The sequence below is a fragment of the Papilio polytes genome, unplaced genomic scaffold, assembly GCF_000836215.1.
Source record: "Papilio polytes unplaced genomic scaffold, Ppol_1.0 DF822067.1, whole genome shotgun sequence".
Lineage (NCBI taxonomy): Eukaryota > Metazoa > Arthropoda > Insecta > Lepidoptera > Papilionidae > Papilio > Papilio polytes.
Window position 1 is genome coordinate 7395391 of NW_013527137.1, and position 17685 is coordinate 7413075.

Sequence of the window (17685 nt, forward strand, 5' to 3'; positions counted from 1 at the left end):
TAGTAAGATGTAAATAAAGCATTTTTTTTAACTTTTTCTCTTTATGGCCAGTTCTAAGTTTTAATTTCTTTGTTCCAGTACCCCGTACGTCGTGCACCGGTGGCGCCCCCAACAATCTTCCTCCGCTGAGCTTCCATGCAGTCCATGGAGAGAATGTTCGGATATCTCGCGATGGTTCTACGGCACGTCGTGTGGAGTCATTCTGCAAGGGTGTGGCGTTCAGTGCTAGACCAGTTAGGGTTAACGAGAAAGTAAGTATGGTACTAGATTTTTTTTATGAGGGGCACACAGACCTTAAATGTATAGACTGGACATAGGGCTTTTTTCATGAGTAATTTCTTTGAAATGTTAGTTGTCAAGTTTAGTGACATTTTATTGACACGTTATTAAACATTTTACAAAATTTAAACATCATTTTTGGGTATAAAATAAACTAAACAAATGTCTTAAAATAAGAATGTTTTTAAAACATCTATTGGCAATTAATTTTAATACAATTAATTATATTGACATGTACTTTTGAAGGATTGTTCACAACCGTCACCCCGCTCTGTCCCCACGTGAGAACAGATGAGAATAAAGTTTCATCCCACCTTTTGCGACGAAGACTGTTGAAACTTATTTTATTTCATAACGGTTCCATCTGTCACCTTATTGTTAATAGTGCGACTAAAAGGTGGGATGGATGTAACTTTATTCTCATGTGGGGACAGAGCGGGGTGACGGTTGGGGATAATCCGTTTTAAAGACCTATATAAGATAGCGTTAGTTTATAATGTGAAAAATGTTTCAAGTGAAGTGTCAACTATGCTTTTTCTATATATTTTTTAATCTTTTTGGAGGCACTTTTAACATATGATATGGTCTTTAATATAAAGGCAAGAAAGGATATAGCAGTTTTAAATTACGAGAAAAATATATTTTCTTCAAATAACATATTCCATTTTCCACTTTCCAGGTATGCATACGTTTCGTTGAGATCTCAAACAGCTGGAGTGGTGTCATTCGATTCGGGTTTACCACACACGATCCCACAACCCTCGCCCATGCGTTACCGAAATACGCTTGCCCAGATCTCACCAACAAACCAGGCAACTGGGCTAAGGCTTTAGGCGAAAGATTCTGTGAGAAAGATAATATTTTATATTACTACGTTAACTCCGCTGGTGATGTACACTTCGGGATGAACGGAGAAGATAAAGGTCTCTTCTTCTCAGGAGTTGATACTAGAAGTCCTTTATGGGCACTTGTTGATGTATACGGGAATTGTACAGCAGTTCAATTCGCTGACCCAAGAGTACCAACCCAAGTACGAAGAGCAACGCAAAGCCCTGTCACAGAAGATGAAAGATTAGTCGGTGAGATGAGGTCTTTATCTGTCGAAGAACAATTACCACCACCAAGATATCAGAATCCGTTAGTACCTCTCAGTTTGCACAGAACTAAAGGAAGGAACGTCCAGTTTACAAATGACAGAGGTGTTGCTGCTAGAATTGAAGCAGAATTCTGCCAAGGATATGTGTTCACAGCACGACCGATGCGACCAGGGCAGACTATAGTTGTGCAAATATTGGCGACAGAAGCAGCGTATTCTGGTAGCTTAGCTATAGGGCTGACGTCCTGTGATCCTGGTACTTTACGACCGACTGATTTACCATATGACGCTGAACAATTACTAGATCGTCCTGAATATTGGGTTGTAAGGAAAGACGCGGCGAATGGTTTAAGAAGAGGTGATGAATTGGCGGTAACTTTGACAGTAGATGGAGAAGTGCGTGTCAGTAGGAATGGATCGAATCCAGTGACTGTAATGCATGTTGACCATACGTTAAGATTGTGGGCGTTTGTTGATATTTATGGGGCTACGCAGAAGATTAGAATGCTGAGTTCCCAAGTGGTACCAGCTCAGACCCCTCCGCAGCAGTTAAGGGTGTTAGCGGGTTCAGCTGCGCCGATAGCAACTGGTTCTGGAGGGACAGTACTGGTAGTCAGTCTTCCGCCTCAAACTAATGGACAGAATTTAGCCAATCAACAAGGATTGACTCTAACCAGCGCTCATTATATTGAGGTAATTTCCTAGTTTTCTATACATATAAAAAGTAAAACACATTTCTTTGTTATGTAGGATGTCAGCAATTACAGCATATTTTTGAATGATTACTTTTTAAATTAAAAGACCTACTCTTGCGACATGCTTTAGGCTATATATTTTCACGCTATTAAACTTAGGGAGTGAATAATTTGGAAAAAACATCATGCGGGTAAGGGACAAAAACTACAAGCCAATAGCAAAGCAAGATTGCTGGCAACGGTTAATTGTTAGCCGATGTCAAAAGCTTTAGTTGTCATTTTCGTATTTGAATTTTGACATTTGCAATTAAAGTAGTAATTAATAAAATACATCTAACTTCTAACTAATATTAAAAATGCGAAAATTTAGATGAATGGATGTTTGTTAGAGTTTGTAGCCTAAACGGCTAAGGATCTGGATGAAATTTGGCATAGATGTAGAGGAGAGTATGGAGGACACATAGGCTACTTACTTTTGTTTTTTTTTAATACTACGCGGACGGAGTCGCGGGCGAAAGCTAGTTTTTCATAATTCCATGTGGAACACACTTTGTTATATAGCAAGTCAGCAATCAAAGTACATTTTTGTATCATTTTTTTAAACTCTACTAAACAGCCATCTAAACTTGCATTTATAATAGTAAAATTAATGTTTCTTCTCTCTTTTTTACAGCCTATCCAAACATCATCACAGCTGTGTCTAGCCAACTTCCAGCCCATACCACCATCATGCTCCCAACCACAATCCTACCAACAGCAAAGAGTTAGAACAGAAACTTGTTCATCCACGAGCCAGAATAACGTCAACGAACAAGTGCAGATACCAAACGGACATACAGAATCTATAAGAATGGAAAGACTACCTGGACCTTCCACCAGCAGACAGATCCCTTCACATCAACCAATCTACTCCGTTATCGGTGAAGGTAATCTTACAGGGACTGAATGTACTATATGTTATGAAAATCCTATCGACAGTGTACTATATATGTGTGGGCATATGTGTATGTGTTATCGATGTGCGGTACAACAATGGAGGGGTAAAGGGGGAGGTCAATGTCCATTGTGTAGGGCACAGATTAAAGATGTAATCCGCACTTATAAGTCCTGATGTGTTGGTTAAATGTCGCACGTGCTTTGTCCAGTATGACGTCAAAAGTCACTGACAAGTGACGTCACTTGTCACTTGTGCGTGCGCTCGTAATTGTCCAATATTTTATGCCAAAAATATGTTCGGTTGATTTTGACTTTAATATATTCCTTATAGTAATGTAAATAATTATTGTAAGAACGTTTGTATGTGGAAATGTAATTTTTTACATACAAATGTGGTAGAATTGTATGTATGAATGTATGAAAGGAATATTAATATATCTTTTTCCTTGACTTTTGATGTGACATTATTTATTTAAATGACATTTGATTTGAAGAGGTTCTGTTGTATTCTTAGATTGCCAGTAAGAAGTTTTTTTTATCTGTAATACATTTTTAAATTTCAATAAATTGTCAATATTACCTCACAAATATTTATATAATACTACATTTAAAGTTTTTTAATAGCTGTTAAGTGCCTTAGTGATTTCTTATACTAAAGGCTTGTTAAACATCTATTATTGGACTCTGAGTGTGGTATAAAAAGTCCATATATAAATACATACCTCTTTGCAATTGACCTTTGACATGCATAATATTAAAAATGTATATATTTATGACTATTATCTATGTATGAATTTGCGGTTTAGTAACGAGGCTGTAGTATTTTTTCTATTAAAATGTTATGGCAACACTTTATGGACTGTCACATGAGTTTTTAATCTATGTTTTTTATTCTTTGTCAAAACGATGACGTTTGATAGGAAAAAAATCTCTAAAAATAAGCTTAGTATCTCTTGATGATAATTTTCTTTGAAAGAAATTACGTATTGCTACTAAGTTAGTATAAAATCGAAATAATCCAACTTGTAACTATTAAAAATCTGTTAAATGTATTGAAAATCTGTTAAAACAATATTTTTTTATGTGACACTTCATTTATTGTTGTTTAAAAATGTTATTAGTAGTTCTGCTAGGGTTTTAACTATAGGGGGTTCCTAAACTTTATGTACTAGGTCACACTGAGCCCTAAATATATACTAGGTCACAACGGGAATGAAGTTAATATCACTTTTAGACTTACAAGGATCTATGGCACTTTTGACATTGACAGGCCTTTCTAGTTTTTAGAGTTACCAGTAAACAAAATTTCCCCATTTTATATTCTCTCATGTTAAAAAAACTGTATGCTTTTTTTTTCAAAAGTCAATTAAAAGAAAAAAATTCGTATAAAAAGATGAAGAGCGTAAAGAGATACAAGTTTTTTTTCTGAACCGCCATTTTGTTTTGAATTGATTTTTTAAATGTACTTTTATTCTGCAGTTTTACTTAAAAATTGCTTTGATATTTTGTTAGGACAAAGAAATACCGTTTTTAAGCTAAAAAGTTTGAATCGCTAATAATTTATTAATGTTTGTAAAGTCTAAATATGACGTTATCAAGACATTTTTAGTTCACAAAGCCAACTGCTATAAGATCCTTGTAGGTTTGTAATTCTAAGTTTGAGTTTCGTTAACGCCAAAATGGCGGAAATAGAAAAGTCACAAAATCTGGTCCAGTGTAATTTAGAGGTCAGTGTCTAGAACATTTATGTTGCAAACTACGTCCAATATATTTCGATTGAGTGATAAAATAATAATGCATTTAATAATTTTAAAAAAATAATAATTATATCTAAGTTTTTTTTATCTGAAAACCTGGCAGTTCCTATGAATGGATTTGATGGATTTTCCAAGGTTATTTCCATGCTATTGTCCGTAATAATAAAGAGCTAAAGAGGGTAGAATGATATTACGTATCCATTTACTATATTTTCAATTTATGGCCTCCCACTACTGGCTGATAGAGACTCAGATAGCTTAAAAACCTCACTGTCAAATAAGGTAACAAAATCAGATATTTCCATCACTTGTTGGATTGTTATCAGATAATTTACAATTTGGTGGGACAGGCCCTAATACTTCTAACCATACAAACTAACTTTTTTAATGTAATCCTTCAACTTTCATCTTTGATACTGTTCTTTTTTATAATTATCCTGTTCTTTTATTATACGATAGATGTCGCTGAAATAAACGAATGCAAAATATATACTATACTGGTAACTCTTCTAGAAGAATCTAGACCTAGTAGAATGCAGAAATTTAGCATAAATCGGCCCGTAGAAGAATGCTACAGAGCCTGAAATGGTAATGCTAAATTTCATATAAGATAAACATTTGGAAAACTTTCTTCTACCTTCTTTAATTTCAGACGAATTAATTCTTCTTAAAATACTTTTATTTAACAGTTATTTGTAATAATAGGAATAAATCTACTAAATATATCTCAAATAAATCATTTTTTAATATATTAAGCCCTTGGAATTTACATTAATAACATTCTATATAAGAGCCCAGTGTTTCCCAACCTTTTTTTTAAAATGATATAATAAAAAAATTATTACTCGAATAAAATGTATGTTGCATAGAGCATTTATGTTGCTAAGGATTTCTTTGGTATTATATTATTTTTCTAAATAGACTTTTGATGGATGTTTTATTTAAATTTTGAAGAGATCTGTGCTATTGTAATATGTATGATTTTTAACCGATTTGTAATTAAAATATATAAATATTTTTTTTTAAATCTTAACCTCAAAGGTAAAAGGTTGGGAACCACTGCAATTTAGCTTTAAATTTCGCTAATATATTGTTTACGATATAGTTGCTCAAATTCGTCTCTTTCTTAAAATTGCATATCATTTTATCCCATAATAAACATATCTGTATAGATTTTAACCATTCCTGTTTTTAGATGTGTTTACCAAGTTTCTGAACCAAACGTATGCAGCCAGTTTAAAACTTTTATAAGTAATTTATATACGTAGATATATAATCTATGGGGAGTGTCACAATGACGTTTGTCATTCTGTATTGTATATGACAACACTGAAGGTATTTGCCCCAATAAAACGGCCTGTCACAAATTTACTCCAAATGTAATATAGATTATATATCTATGGCATTAAAATAAGTTTAAGGGATTTGTTTCGAAGCATTATCGCTAAGTTATAGAATATCTTGTATGTAATGACTTATTTATTTCAATTATTAATTTTAAGGTACAGATTAAAAATTACTCTTTTATACCAAAACAGTGTGACCAGTCTGAATTAAATACTAGATCTGACATTGTAACCAATTTTTTTTTTGACTTGTAACTGTAATGCGTTTTAATTTTAATGTAGACAAAAGTGCTGTTTGATAGGGCGTGACCGCTTAGGGCGACTGACGTTTCACGTATGGGTTTGTTGGTGTTAACTGACAGTAGAAACCTCGCCCAAAGCGTCAATAAAACGGCTCTGAGAAAACTATTAGACATTTTAAATTTAGTTTCTGTACTGTCATAAATATCTCGCCTTTGAGAGTAATATCATGCAATTATTTTAAATTAACATTAATATTGTTAAATAAAGTCTTTTCAATGTTTTTTTGTCTAAAAATCTTTGTCATTCTGTATTTTTTCTGTCACTTTTGTTTTTAAACAAAGTCTACATTTGAACGCGACGAAATATGATTGTGATATCACTTCATTTGTTTTGATTTTTTTTTAAATAATTGTAATTATTATTTTGTGTCCGGTCATAATAGATCGCACGTCTAGTCGTTAGTAATTTATTATTATTTTTTGTTTACTGATAAAAAGTTCATTCTTTGGATAATGACGTTTGGAGGTTAGGTTAAGTTTTCAATTAAAAATGATTATCGAACAAATGTACTGGTTTTTTTTTCACTTCCTTTACCTTTTATGGACTGATCATGACAAATCCTGACTAATCCTCTAAGGATATAATTAACGAGTAATTTATATTTGGATAGTTTTCGCCCGCGACTCCGTCCGCGTGGGATTAAAAGACAAAACAAAACCATGTAGCCTATGTGTTCCTCCAGACTATCTTCAATATATTTGCCAAATATCGAGATCCGTTCAGCAGTTAGGCTACAAACTACAGCATCCTTCTAAACTGTCGCATTTATAATATTAATAAGATTGACTAAGAGGTGAGTGTGTCTGAACATAGACTTGTGTAAATCAGCTCTGTAAATGATTGATAAGCACACGGCTCAACACGACGTACTATGACTATGGGAGCCGACGAGCTGGAAACTGCCCGGTGATTCAATACATACCTCTATGCAGATATAAATTGAACTGATCTGTGAGCCATAATGATCTGCTTTATGCGAACCGTGAGTTGATCTGCAGATCATCAATTTTAATTGAGTTACCTATGTCTATTAGGAGCAAAATTGAAGACCTTTCTCTGCTTACACCTACACCTTTGGGTTACGGGGTGTGATTGTGTTTAAGCAATAACATAAATTTACTATAGACATCACCGTTTATGATAGCAATATCTACGTGGGAGCCATTACTCAATTCATTTAACTAAAGCTACGCTAGTACACAAAAAGTAATTAAAAAAACAACACACTGCTTTTATATCAATGGAAAGAACAGCTTTAATGGAAAATTATATTTAGAATGGTTTGAAATGTGAGCCTAATTTTGAATTAATTTACTCAATTGTTGGTTAAAGAACGTATTTTTTTTATCTAAATGCGGAAAATAAACTATTTCCTTAAACCTACTAAAGTTTAAAAATATCTTTTTTCAATAATTAAAAAACATTTTTGAACATTGATTGCATTGATTTTGAAATTACACAGATAATAAAATATATCACAGCAAATTGAACGTCTGTGGGACTGTCAGAATGCTTAAGCTTGAAGCACAAAATTAGAATTGCTTAAAGCGCTGGAAATACAGGAACTTAGTTACGCCAATCTCAATTTTAACTCTTTGTGTTAAGGTTTATAATAAGTGATTTTCAAAAGGTAGATATGATTTTTTATTACTTGCAACACTCGGTGCTGTAGCGTCAGATGAATGGATCTTTATGTTATTATTATAAACGGAGTATAACCTTTTATTCTTACATTTCGCTTTTATTTTACCCAACAAACTATACAAATTGTGTTAAAATAGAACTGAATCGTGCATTTCTGTGTTATTTTCCGTGATACGTAACGTTTTGCAGACCAAAAGGTGGGTTGTTCAGTCAAAACATTGAAATTTATTGTTAACTTAATTATACTAAATGAAGTACTCGTGAAGTTTTTACTGGCATGTGCAGTTATTTTATGAGACAGCTCTAATTGTTTCGTTACTTTTATAATTTAATGCGCCATTTTGTGATCGGTATACCGTTTTGGTATTGTTTTCGTGAAAGTTCAACGATATATTACGTTATAAAACATAACTGAATTTGAAAACCAACGTAAGTATTTATGAAAACTATGAATTATTTTTACGATTCTTTCGTACTATCATACTTCTGTGTCGGTCGATGTTGTAAAAATTTGCTATATCTAAATCAATTCGTAAATAAAACTTCGATACTACGTCAATTTTTTTAACACGTATAATTTACGTAAGTACCGTTACAATACATTTTTAAGTAGTTAAATCATCCAAATTTATATGATTTCATCATTACTAAGTTATTTTAAAAGGTTATTCATTAAATATTACACTTATTAGTAATTTTTCGATTCTTCAAAATTCCATTATAAATGTATTCAAAGAAACTCTGTAAATATATGCAAACATTATAAATACAAAAGTTTATATATATGTTTGTTAGAGTTTGTAGCCTAAAATGCTGGTCTTAATAAATGTCATAGACGTAGAGGATAGTCTGTCAGAACACAGCAGACATTCTTTTGTTTTTACCACAACTCAAGCTATTAGAATGTATTTTAAATTGTCTTACCTCTAATTCCAGATGTTCTGCATACAAGAAACAGAGCCATCACATTCTGATCCATTCTCGAAGGATAAGGACCCATTAAGCATGACAATATCAGAATCAAGTGATGATGAACCGGATGCTAAAAGGCCTAAATATACAAACTCCTCGTTAAACCTCAAAGTTTACCAAATACCCACATTTAACCCACCGAAATCACTATCAATATACCCAACAAACAGTATTCTACCAAAATTTGTTAATAACCCACTAAATCTAGCAAATCCCCTAGCGATCGCAACCAGTAACCTACAAGCTACAAATATGGTGAAAAGTCTACACAGTAGATATTCCTTACCAGCTAAGTTAACGATAACCCCAGTTCATAAACCAACTGATGGTGAGATTGTAAGATATAAGAAGAATGGAGAGATAGCAAAGAAACGAGGACCACCGAAAGGATATAAGAGGAAACCCAAAGTAGATCTATCTCAGAGTTTAAGTAATGGAGCACTTTTACAGGTATGTACAAATTAAAAAGCCAAATAGTATTATAAATGTGAAAATTTAGATGGATGTTTGTTAGAGTTTGTAGCCTAAACAGCTGAATGGATCTTGATGAAATTTTGTATAAATGTAGAGGATAGTCTGGAAGGGCACATAGGTAACTCACTTTTTTTTAATACCACACGGACAGAGTCGCAGGCGAAAGCTAGTTAAATCATATTTAGATATCTAACAATGACATATGAGGTTTGATGTCTGTCAGATTGTAGGCACCATAAAATAGTAAGTACTATTAGACAACTTATTTAATTGTTACTATCGCTTTAAACTCAGAGCAACACTTCTCGTCCAGACTCAAGTTACGCGCCAATCTATCCATACTTGTAGTGACATTGACAGCTGTCAGCTAGGGACGTGACGTTTATGCCGATAATCTAGAGTTCCGCCAATTCTATACCACGGTACTAATTTTATTCCTAACAGTACTAAAATGTGACATAGGGGTAAACTTCCCCTTTCCAATGTTTTCATGCAAAAGGATGGGAAGGGGAAATTGATCCCGCTGGGATCCGGATCCCGATGCATAGGTCGCGGAAAAAACCTCTTTATGTGTCCACTCTTCTGATTAAAGGTAGACAACATATTTGCAAATGCAGATCCCAATGGGTAGTGGTCGATTTGCTATTTTGGTGAATTCCGATGGCTGTTTCCTTGTTAATATACAGTGGCATGATCTTTACTTTTGTATGTAACAGAATAACTCAAAAACTACTAACCTGATTTTAATAATTCTTTCACCATTGGAAAGGTAAATTATCACTGAATGACATAGAATATATTTATTATTATTTCTTAATACCGTTTGGACGAAATCCGAATCAAAAATTTGTCACTTATAAAAAACTAGCTACTGTCCGTGACTCAGTCCGCATGGTATTCATAAAAACAAAAGAAAGTAGTCTATGTGTTCTTCCAGACTATCCTCTACATCTGTGCCAAATTTTATCCAGATCCGTTCAGCCTTTTAGGCTACAGACTCTAACAAACATCCATCCAAACTTTCACATTTATAATATTAGTAAGATAGCTGTTGCTCACGAAATTGTCTGCGTAAATTTAAAAAACATAGTAAAAACATAGCTATGTTACTCAGTGATAACATAGCTTAATGGTGTTAGAATTTTTTAAATTGTCCCAGTAGTTTTTGAGTTTTTTCATATATATAAACAAAAATACAAAACTTTCCTCTTTGTAACATTAGTATAGATATCTGTAAACATCGCTTATAAATGCATTTCATCTGAAACCTATAGTTTTGGATACTTATTTGTCTTTGCATCCTGTCATAAATGTTTTAACATACTTATTTCAGGCCCAAAATACAATCCTGACCAGCCTACTCGCAGCAACCAATCCAACATTCACTACAACTGTGACCACACCAGCGGTGAAAGTTATACAACCACAGATTGTACCCCAAGTTAAAATACCTCCGGGTAAGTTAATATTATTCTAGTAATAGCATTTTATTCTAGTAATAATCGAGCGTCGGTGGCTCAGTGGTTTAAGCACTTGACTTGTCTACAGATCTTGAGTTCGAATCCCGCCGTACCAATGTGATTTTCAATTTTTCGAATTTTCATATGTATTTAACTTACCCGACGTTCTTACGGTGAAGGAAAACACCGTGATGCAAATCGGTGAAGAAATTCAAAGATATGTGTGAAGTCAACCCGCAGTGCAGGTTGACTATGGCCTAGTCACCCCTTATTAGGGTAGGCTCCGAGCTCAGTGGGAACGTATAGTGGGCTGGTGATGATGATGATGATGATGATGATGAATAGTTTGGATATAAAAATAAAGGAACTCACTAGTACACAAAATAAATAAAATAAGAGAAGAAGAATAAGAAAACAAACTGTGCAAAAAAGAGTACGGACCAAGAGTCTGTAGAAGTTGATAAATAAAAAAAAATAGTTTGGATATAGTAATTTGGATGGATGTGTGGTAATACGAAAGTATAAGATACGAAATGAGTATGTAAGAGGAAGTTTGAGAGTAGCCCCAGTGGTAGAAGGTTAGCATGAGGGCATGTCATGAGGAGGGACAAATCGCATGTTACAAGGAGAACGTTAGTTATGAATGTGGACATCGGTAGTAGACATAGAAAGAGATGGATTGTGTGAAAGGTGACATGGTCAAAAGGGGACTGACTGAGATGACGGATGATAGAGTTATTTACAGGATAGTCTGGAAAAACGAATAGGATACATAATTTTTTTTTAAATTTCGTGTACGGAGTCGCAGGCGAAAGATAGTACTGTTATAAAAAGAAATGTGTTTTTGTATGAATTGAAATAACTCAAAAACTACTGAGCCCATTTTAAAAATTCCTTCATCATTAAAAAGCGTAATCAGAGTATCATAGACATTTTTAATATTTTTTATTTCAACACGATCGAAGTCGCGAGCAGCACCTAGTACAGTAGAACCTCGATAAGTAAAAGTCCAAGGGAAACACAGAATATTTCAATTTATAGAGGTTTTAAGTTATCAAGGGTCTATGTTGTAGAGGTTTTGTGCTCTGATGGGAAGGGAACATATTTTTTGAAGTTACCGAGGTTTGAGATAATTAGCTGTTTTTAACATATATGTTTAGATGTGGGTTATTTTTCAGGGGTGGAAGTTGTTGAATTAGATTTAGACCCCCAAGATTGGTTCCCAGCGGAGCCTTACAAGATGGTGTTCAGCAGAAAGAAGAATCCTAAATGGAAGAACTTTCCGTACAGATGTGAACATTGCTTCAAAGTGAGTAATTGAATCTTTACTTCTATACTCTATACTATTATAATAAAGCGTAAACACACACTTTGTTGCCTAAGATGTCAGCAATTACACCATATTTTTGAATAACTCTTTTTTAATAAAAAGCTCTACACTTAAAACACGCTTTAGGTTATATATTTTTACGCTATTAAACTTAGGGGGTAAATAAATTGGAAAAACCTTAAGGAAAAGAACTATAACTTAGTAGTAGCCAGTCGGGCCGATGTACTTCCACGACCACATAGAAGACAGGCGTGAAGTAGAAGCAATTCCGCGTACAGTCTGATGAGTGTGGTGCAGGAGGCATAATTTTAGTCCCTTTCCCTTTCCACCTTTTTCTTATGTGGAAAGGATGGCAAGGATAAGTGTATTTGACGGTGGAGAAGACGCATAGGAAGGGGAAATGTCCTCTTTATGTGCGTCTCCGTCAATGAAGGGTAGGCAACGCTGCAATTGCGGATGTTTATGGGCAGCGGTCGCTTTCCATTTCGGTGGATTCAAGTGGCAGCTTGCTCGTTTCCCACCTTATAAAAAAAGCTATGTACTACTAGCACAGTTATATCATGTACTAGATAGTAATTTATCAAGTATCAATCCAGGGTTACCGCGTGGTGTCAACTCTGCTCACCCACGCTGCGGAGCGTCACGGTGGCGTGCCTCGAGAACTTGCCATACCCTGCCCCTGCTGCCCGCATGTGTCCACTCGCCGCAAACACCATAAGAAACACCTCGAGACACACGAAGGAAAGAGACATAGGATATTCTGTCTCTATTGTCTACCGCCACGTGAGTATCTCACAACTGACGTCATTCAGTATCGTACACACAACTCATACGTCATTCAGTATCGTTCACATAGCTCACACGTCATTCAGTATCGTTCACACAACTCACACGTCATTCAGTATCGTTCACACAACTCACACGTCATTCAGTATCGTACACACAACTCACACGTCATTCAGTATCGTACACACAACTCACACGTCATTCAGTATCGTACACACAACTCACACGTCATTCAGTATCGTTCACACAACTCACACGTCATTCAGTATCGTTCACACGACACACACGTCATTCAGTATCGTTCACACAACTCACATACACTTCTAGTTTTTATTATTATTATCCTTTTGCACCACTCACTGTTATCTAAATTATTTTTAAGAGGCGAAGTTTGATTTGCAAGGAACAAGGCAATGTTTCCCATAGAGAAATTTAATTATTCTTGTATTCTTCAAAGTATCCTGAATTCCAGTTATTATAAACTAATCGCTTTATGATTTTCAGATGATTCTACCGAACCTTACGTGAAAGAGGCTGAAAAATACCCTTTTGACAAATACCCACAGTTCTGGTATGCTTCGGAGGAATCTCTCAGATTGCATAAGAAAAGGAAACATCCATACGCCGCCATGTTTAATTACAATTGGTACTGTTCCTGGGGAGAAGGTATACCTAATAGTTAATTTATTACTAAAATATAATTTTTAAGTGTATTTTTAATACTGGCAACTTTTTTTTGATGCTGGCAACTTTTAATGGTATTTTTAGTTGTATGGCAACACTGGAGATTACTAGAAATTATTTGTTTAAGGCCAGTTTAGTATTTTTTTGTATTTTTTTGGTCTTTTTTTTTGTTTTTTAATAAAATTTTTTGATCGTACTTATATTTAGTGTTGCTGACATCACAGTTTTTGTATATATTTGTGGTTTAAATGTAAAATGCACTGGTAATGTAACGTGCCTTGTAATGTTTTTGATATGACTTAAAAAAAAAACATTCCATAGTTCCGTTTTCATCCAACGTCGAAATTAAACAAGATGGCGGTTTTAATTCACGTATTTCATTTATTTTGTGAAATAAAGTGATATTTTAAAATAAGGGTAGCTAATGTTTGTGGAAAAAATATTTTTCTAAAAAAAATTTTTTGATATCGACAAGTTTTTATAAAAAATATACAGTTTTGTGATTAATTTCGACTTTGGATTGAAACGAAATGTAAAATTCGTTCGGATTTTTTTATAGAAATTTGCTGAATGCTTGAAATTAAAAAACGTATTTATTACCTGTGTAAATTAAGCAATAATAATCGACTTTTTAATGTATTTTCATATTAATATTCGGTGGGCGTGACAGACGAATTTAAATTTCTGACAGATAACGATAGAAATGTCAGAATGACGTTTAAAAATTTGTGGCGGGAATACGTTCATCTTTGACAGCATTTTGTGCAATATAATTTTAGATTTTTTGTATAAATCAAATTAAATTCATAAAAATCGATTTAAAAAAATTTAATTAGCATGTTTTAATTTATTTAAATGACAAATAAAATGATTTTTTTAGTGTTTTATAACAAGGTAAAAAAATGAAATCTTGGCTGAACGCCACCTTTTTCTTTCGTTTGACAATTTGAATTACAAATGTTTTTTTATTTAATCTATTGCAAATATATTTAAAAATTGATGATTTTCGTGCTATTATCTTTAAATATTTATTAAGAAATCATATACAAATAGACTTTAAAATAAATCTTACTAATATTATAAATGCGAAAGTTTAGATGGATGGATGTTTGTTAGCGTTTGTAGCCAAAACGGCTGAACAGATCACCATGAAATTTGGCACAGGTTTAGAGCATAGTCTGGAAAAACACATAGGCTACTTTTTATCCCTGGAATATTTATGGTTCCCGTGGGTTTCATTAATTTAGTTTTTTAATGTTCACTCGATAATTCTGCAACGGTTCAACATATCTTATTGAAATTTGTCTCAGATATAAAACAAAGTCAGGAGTACACGTGGGATAAGCTTCATCTTCACAGAGGGATACTTTTTGTAATTTATATAGTTAGTATGTTTTCTAATACCACGCGGACGAAGTCACGGGCAATAGCTCGTTTCATTCATCAATTTTCTCGAAAGTACTATTGCGGAATCTGTTAGTGGTCTACATTTTATATGTTTTTACGAAAAAAATCTATCAATACACGAGTACTTTATTTTTATTATTATCAAGTTTTAACTGTTACTTAATTGTTTATTTATAAAAAGGCTTAGTTGTATGGAACGAGGGATTTATTCTGGAAATGGAATACCGCGGAGTTTCCCGATTGTACTTGACTTTATATTCCTTTTAATGAATCAATTTAGTTTAGTTAGGTTTGGTTTAACTTGTATAATTAAAAAAATAAGTTGAATTTAGCCGCCATTTTGAATTGATTATAACTTGATTTTAACGAATTATTTCATCTATACTAATATAGAGGAAGGATTTGTATGGAATTGTTTAAATTAACTCAAAAACTATTGGTCAATTTTATTACTTTCACTATTATAAAGCTATGTTGTCATTGAGTGACATAGGTTATGTTTTTTATTACTTTTTTAATATCACGCAAGCGAATTTACCAGCAACAGCTAGTAATTGAAAAATCAAAAATTTTATTGATATTTCATTCTTTCATTTGAAACACATTATGACAGACTAGTTGTTGCTCGCGATTTTGCTCGTGTGAATTAAAAAAATAGTAAAAATAGCCTATGTTACCCAATGATATATAGCTTTTTAATGGTGATTTTTTTTAAATCATTCCAGTAGTTTTTGAGTTATTTCAATACAGAAATATTAATCTTTCCTCTTTATATTAGTATAGATTTATTGTTTTTATTTAATTCCGCACATAAAGTCGTTTTTTTTTTAAATTTTTATTATAAATTCGTATGTCATACCCGCCGTAAAAGGCTTACTATATTTATTTTTCATAATAACTATAATATGCTATGTGTACGCAATAACATGATACCTTAACGTAGTCGAGGACGTTGATTTCCTTTCCACAATATCCTAAATACCCACTATTGTACAGACCGCATTGTTCAAACTACCCACAGAATACAGCCTCGTGTTGTACTGACCTATTTGGTCTCACATTCTATCGTTTATATTTTTTTATAATACAAGCTGGCAAACGAGCAATGGGCTACCTGAATACCGAAATGCAAAGCGACCGCTGCACCGCATCCGCAATTGCAGCGCTGCCTACCCTTCATTGACGGAGACGCACATAAAGAGGACATTCTCCTTCCTATGCGTCTCCTCCGTCAAATCCATTCCTTCCCATCCTTTCCTCTTAAGAAAAGGGTGGAAAGGAAAAAGGGACTACAATTAGGCCTCCGGCAATTAGGAATTGCTTCCACTTCAAGTCTGTTTTCTGTGTGGTCGTGGTATTGGTGTGGTGGTGGGGGCGAGCCGACCCATTCGTGCGTAGATGTTAAAGCGGGCTCTACCACAGAAGATGACGTCATCAACACAGGTATCAAGTTATTGCGTCCGCATAGTACTAATTTTTATACGCCATTTTAGATATATGAATATCGAGATTAATCATAATTTGTAAATAACGTAGTTTTAAAACACTCGCGTACAAAATAATAATAATACCAGTATTTTTATATGACTTTTAATGCATTTATGTAGGTAATGAAGGTTTAAAAATAGACCAAATGTATACAGTATTAATATTAGCTATAAGTACTGTAGATGTAACATCTATAGATGGACATATAGACGTTTTACATGTCCGTATGATTATTCCCAACCGTCACCCCATCGTCCCACCGTAGGGACAGGTGAGAGTAACAGGGAGACGGTTGGATTTTATTTTATAACAGTTCCATCTGTCACCTTATTGGAGATAGTGCGACTAAAAAGTGGGACGGATGAAATTTATTCTCACGTGGGAACAGTGGGGTGACGGTTGGGAATAATCCGTCAGTATTTTAACGACAATGTATTAAATTTACCCTAACAAAGGTACCCGGAGGCCTTTACTAGATTAGGTATCTTTTTGTAAGGCAGCTAAAATATCAACAGCAAAAAACTACAAGAGTAAATTGTATAGGAACAAAATTGATGCACTAATTCCACTAAGAGTTCAAAATTATTTAGGGCTTGTCCCGCCACTGGCTGATAGAGGCTCAGATAAGGGAACAAATCCGACATTTCCGTCACATTTTACACGTTGGATTGTTATCAGACAATTTACAATTTGGTGGGACAGGCCTTTTATTGTGAATCTGTTTGTATGAATGTTTGTAAATCGTAAATTAAACGAATGTTTGTCACATGTAGAGGATAGTCTGGAATCAAAGACGTAAAAAAAATATAGACGAGACTGAATAAAAAATTTCACTGGTACACTCTCTGAAAGGTACTACAAAACAGTTGTCAAGATTAGTGCCACCTCGTATATATGCAATAAAACATTTTACTAAATAAAAAGCTCTACCTACTATACTAATATTATAAAGAGGATTTTTTTTGTATGCATGGAATAACTCAAAAACTACTCTGCTGATTTTAAAAATTCTTTCACCGTTAGAAAGG

The 17685-nt window shown here is 33.8% G+C and overlaps 2 protein-coding genes across 4 annotated transcripts in view; both read left to right on the forward strand.

Annotated features, from left to right (window-relative positions):
• LOC106107257 (protein neuralized) overlaps positions 1-6917 on the forward strand; it is a 37509-nt gene extending 30592 nt beyond the window's left edge. For both annotated transcript variants that reach the window (XM_013288032.1, XM_013288031.1), the window contains exons 2-4: positions 79-251; positions 959-2068; positions 2744-6917. In XM_013288032.1, the coding sequence (XP_013143486.1) occupies positions 79-251; positions 959-2068; positions 2744-3181 (1721 nt within the window). In that variant the 3' untranslated portion in view covers positions 3182-6917. The remainder of the gene's footprint in view (positions 1-78; positions 252-958; positions 2069-2743) is intronic.
• A 1181-nt stretch (positions 6918-8098) lies between these two features.
• Positions 8099-14603, forward strand: LOC106106966. 2 transcript variants are annotated; one of them, XM_013287628.1, is made up of 6 exons: positions 8099-8485; positions 8993-9478; positions 10836-10959; positions 12141-12271; positions 12889-13075; positions 13583-14603. In XM_013287628.1, the coding sequence occupies exons 2-6, from the start codon at positions 8993-8995 to the stop codon at positions 13759-13761; spliced, it is 1107 nt and encodes a 368-aa protein (XP_013143082.1). In that variant the 5' UTR covers positions 8099-8485; the 3' UTR covers positions 13762-14603. The 2 variants fall into 2 exon arrangements, with proteins under 2 accessions (XP_013143082.1, XP_013143080.1); XM_013287626.1 differs by having other exon boundaries at positions 8099-8253.
• Positions 14604-17685: the final 3082 nt, after the last annotated feature.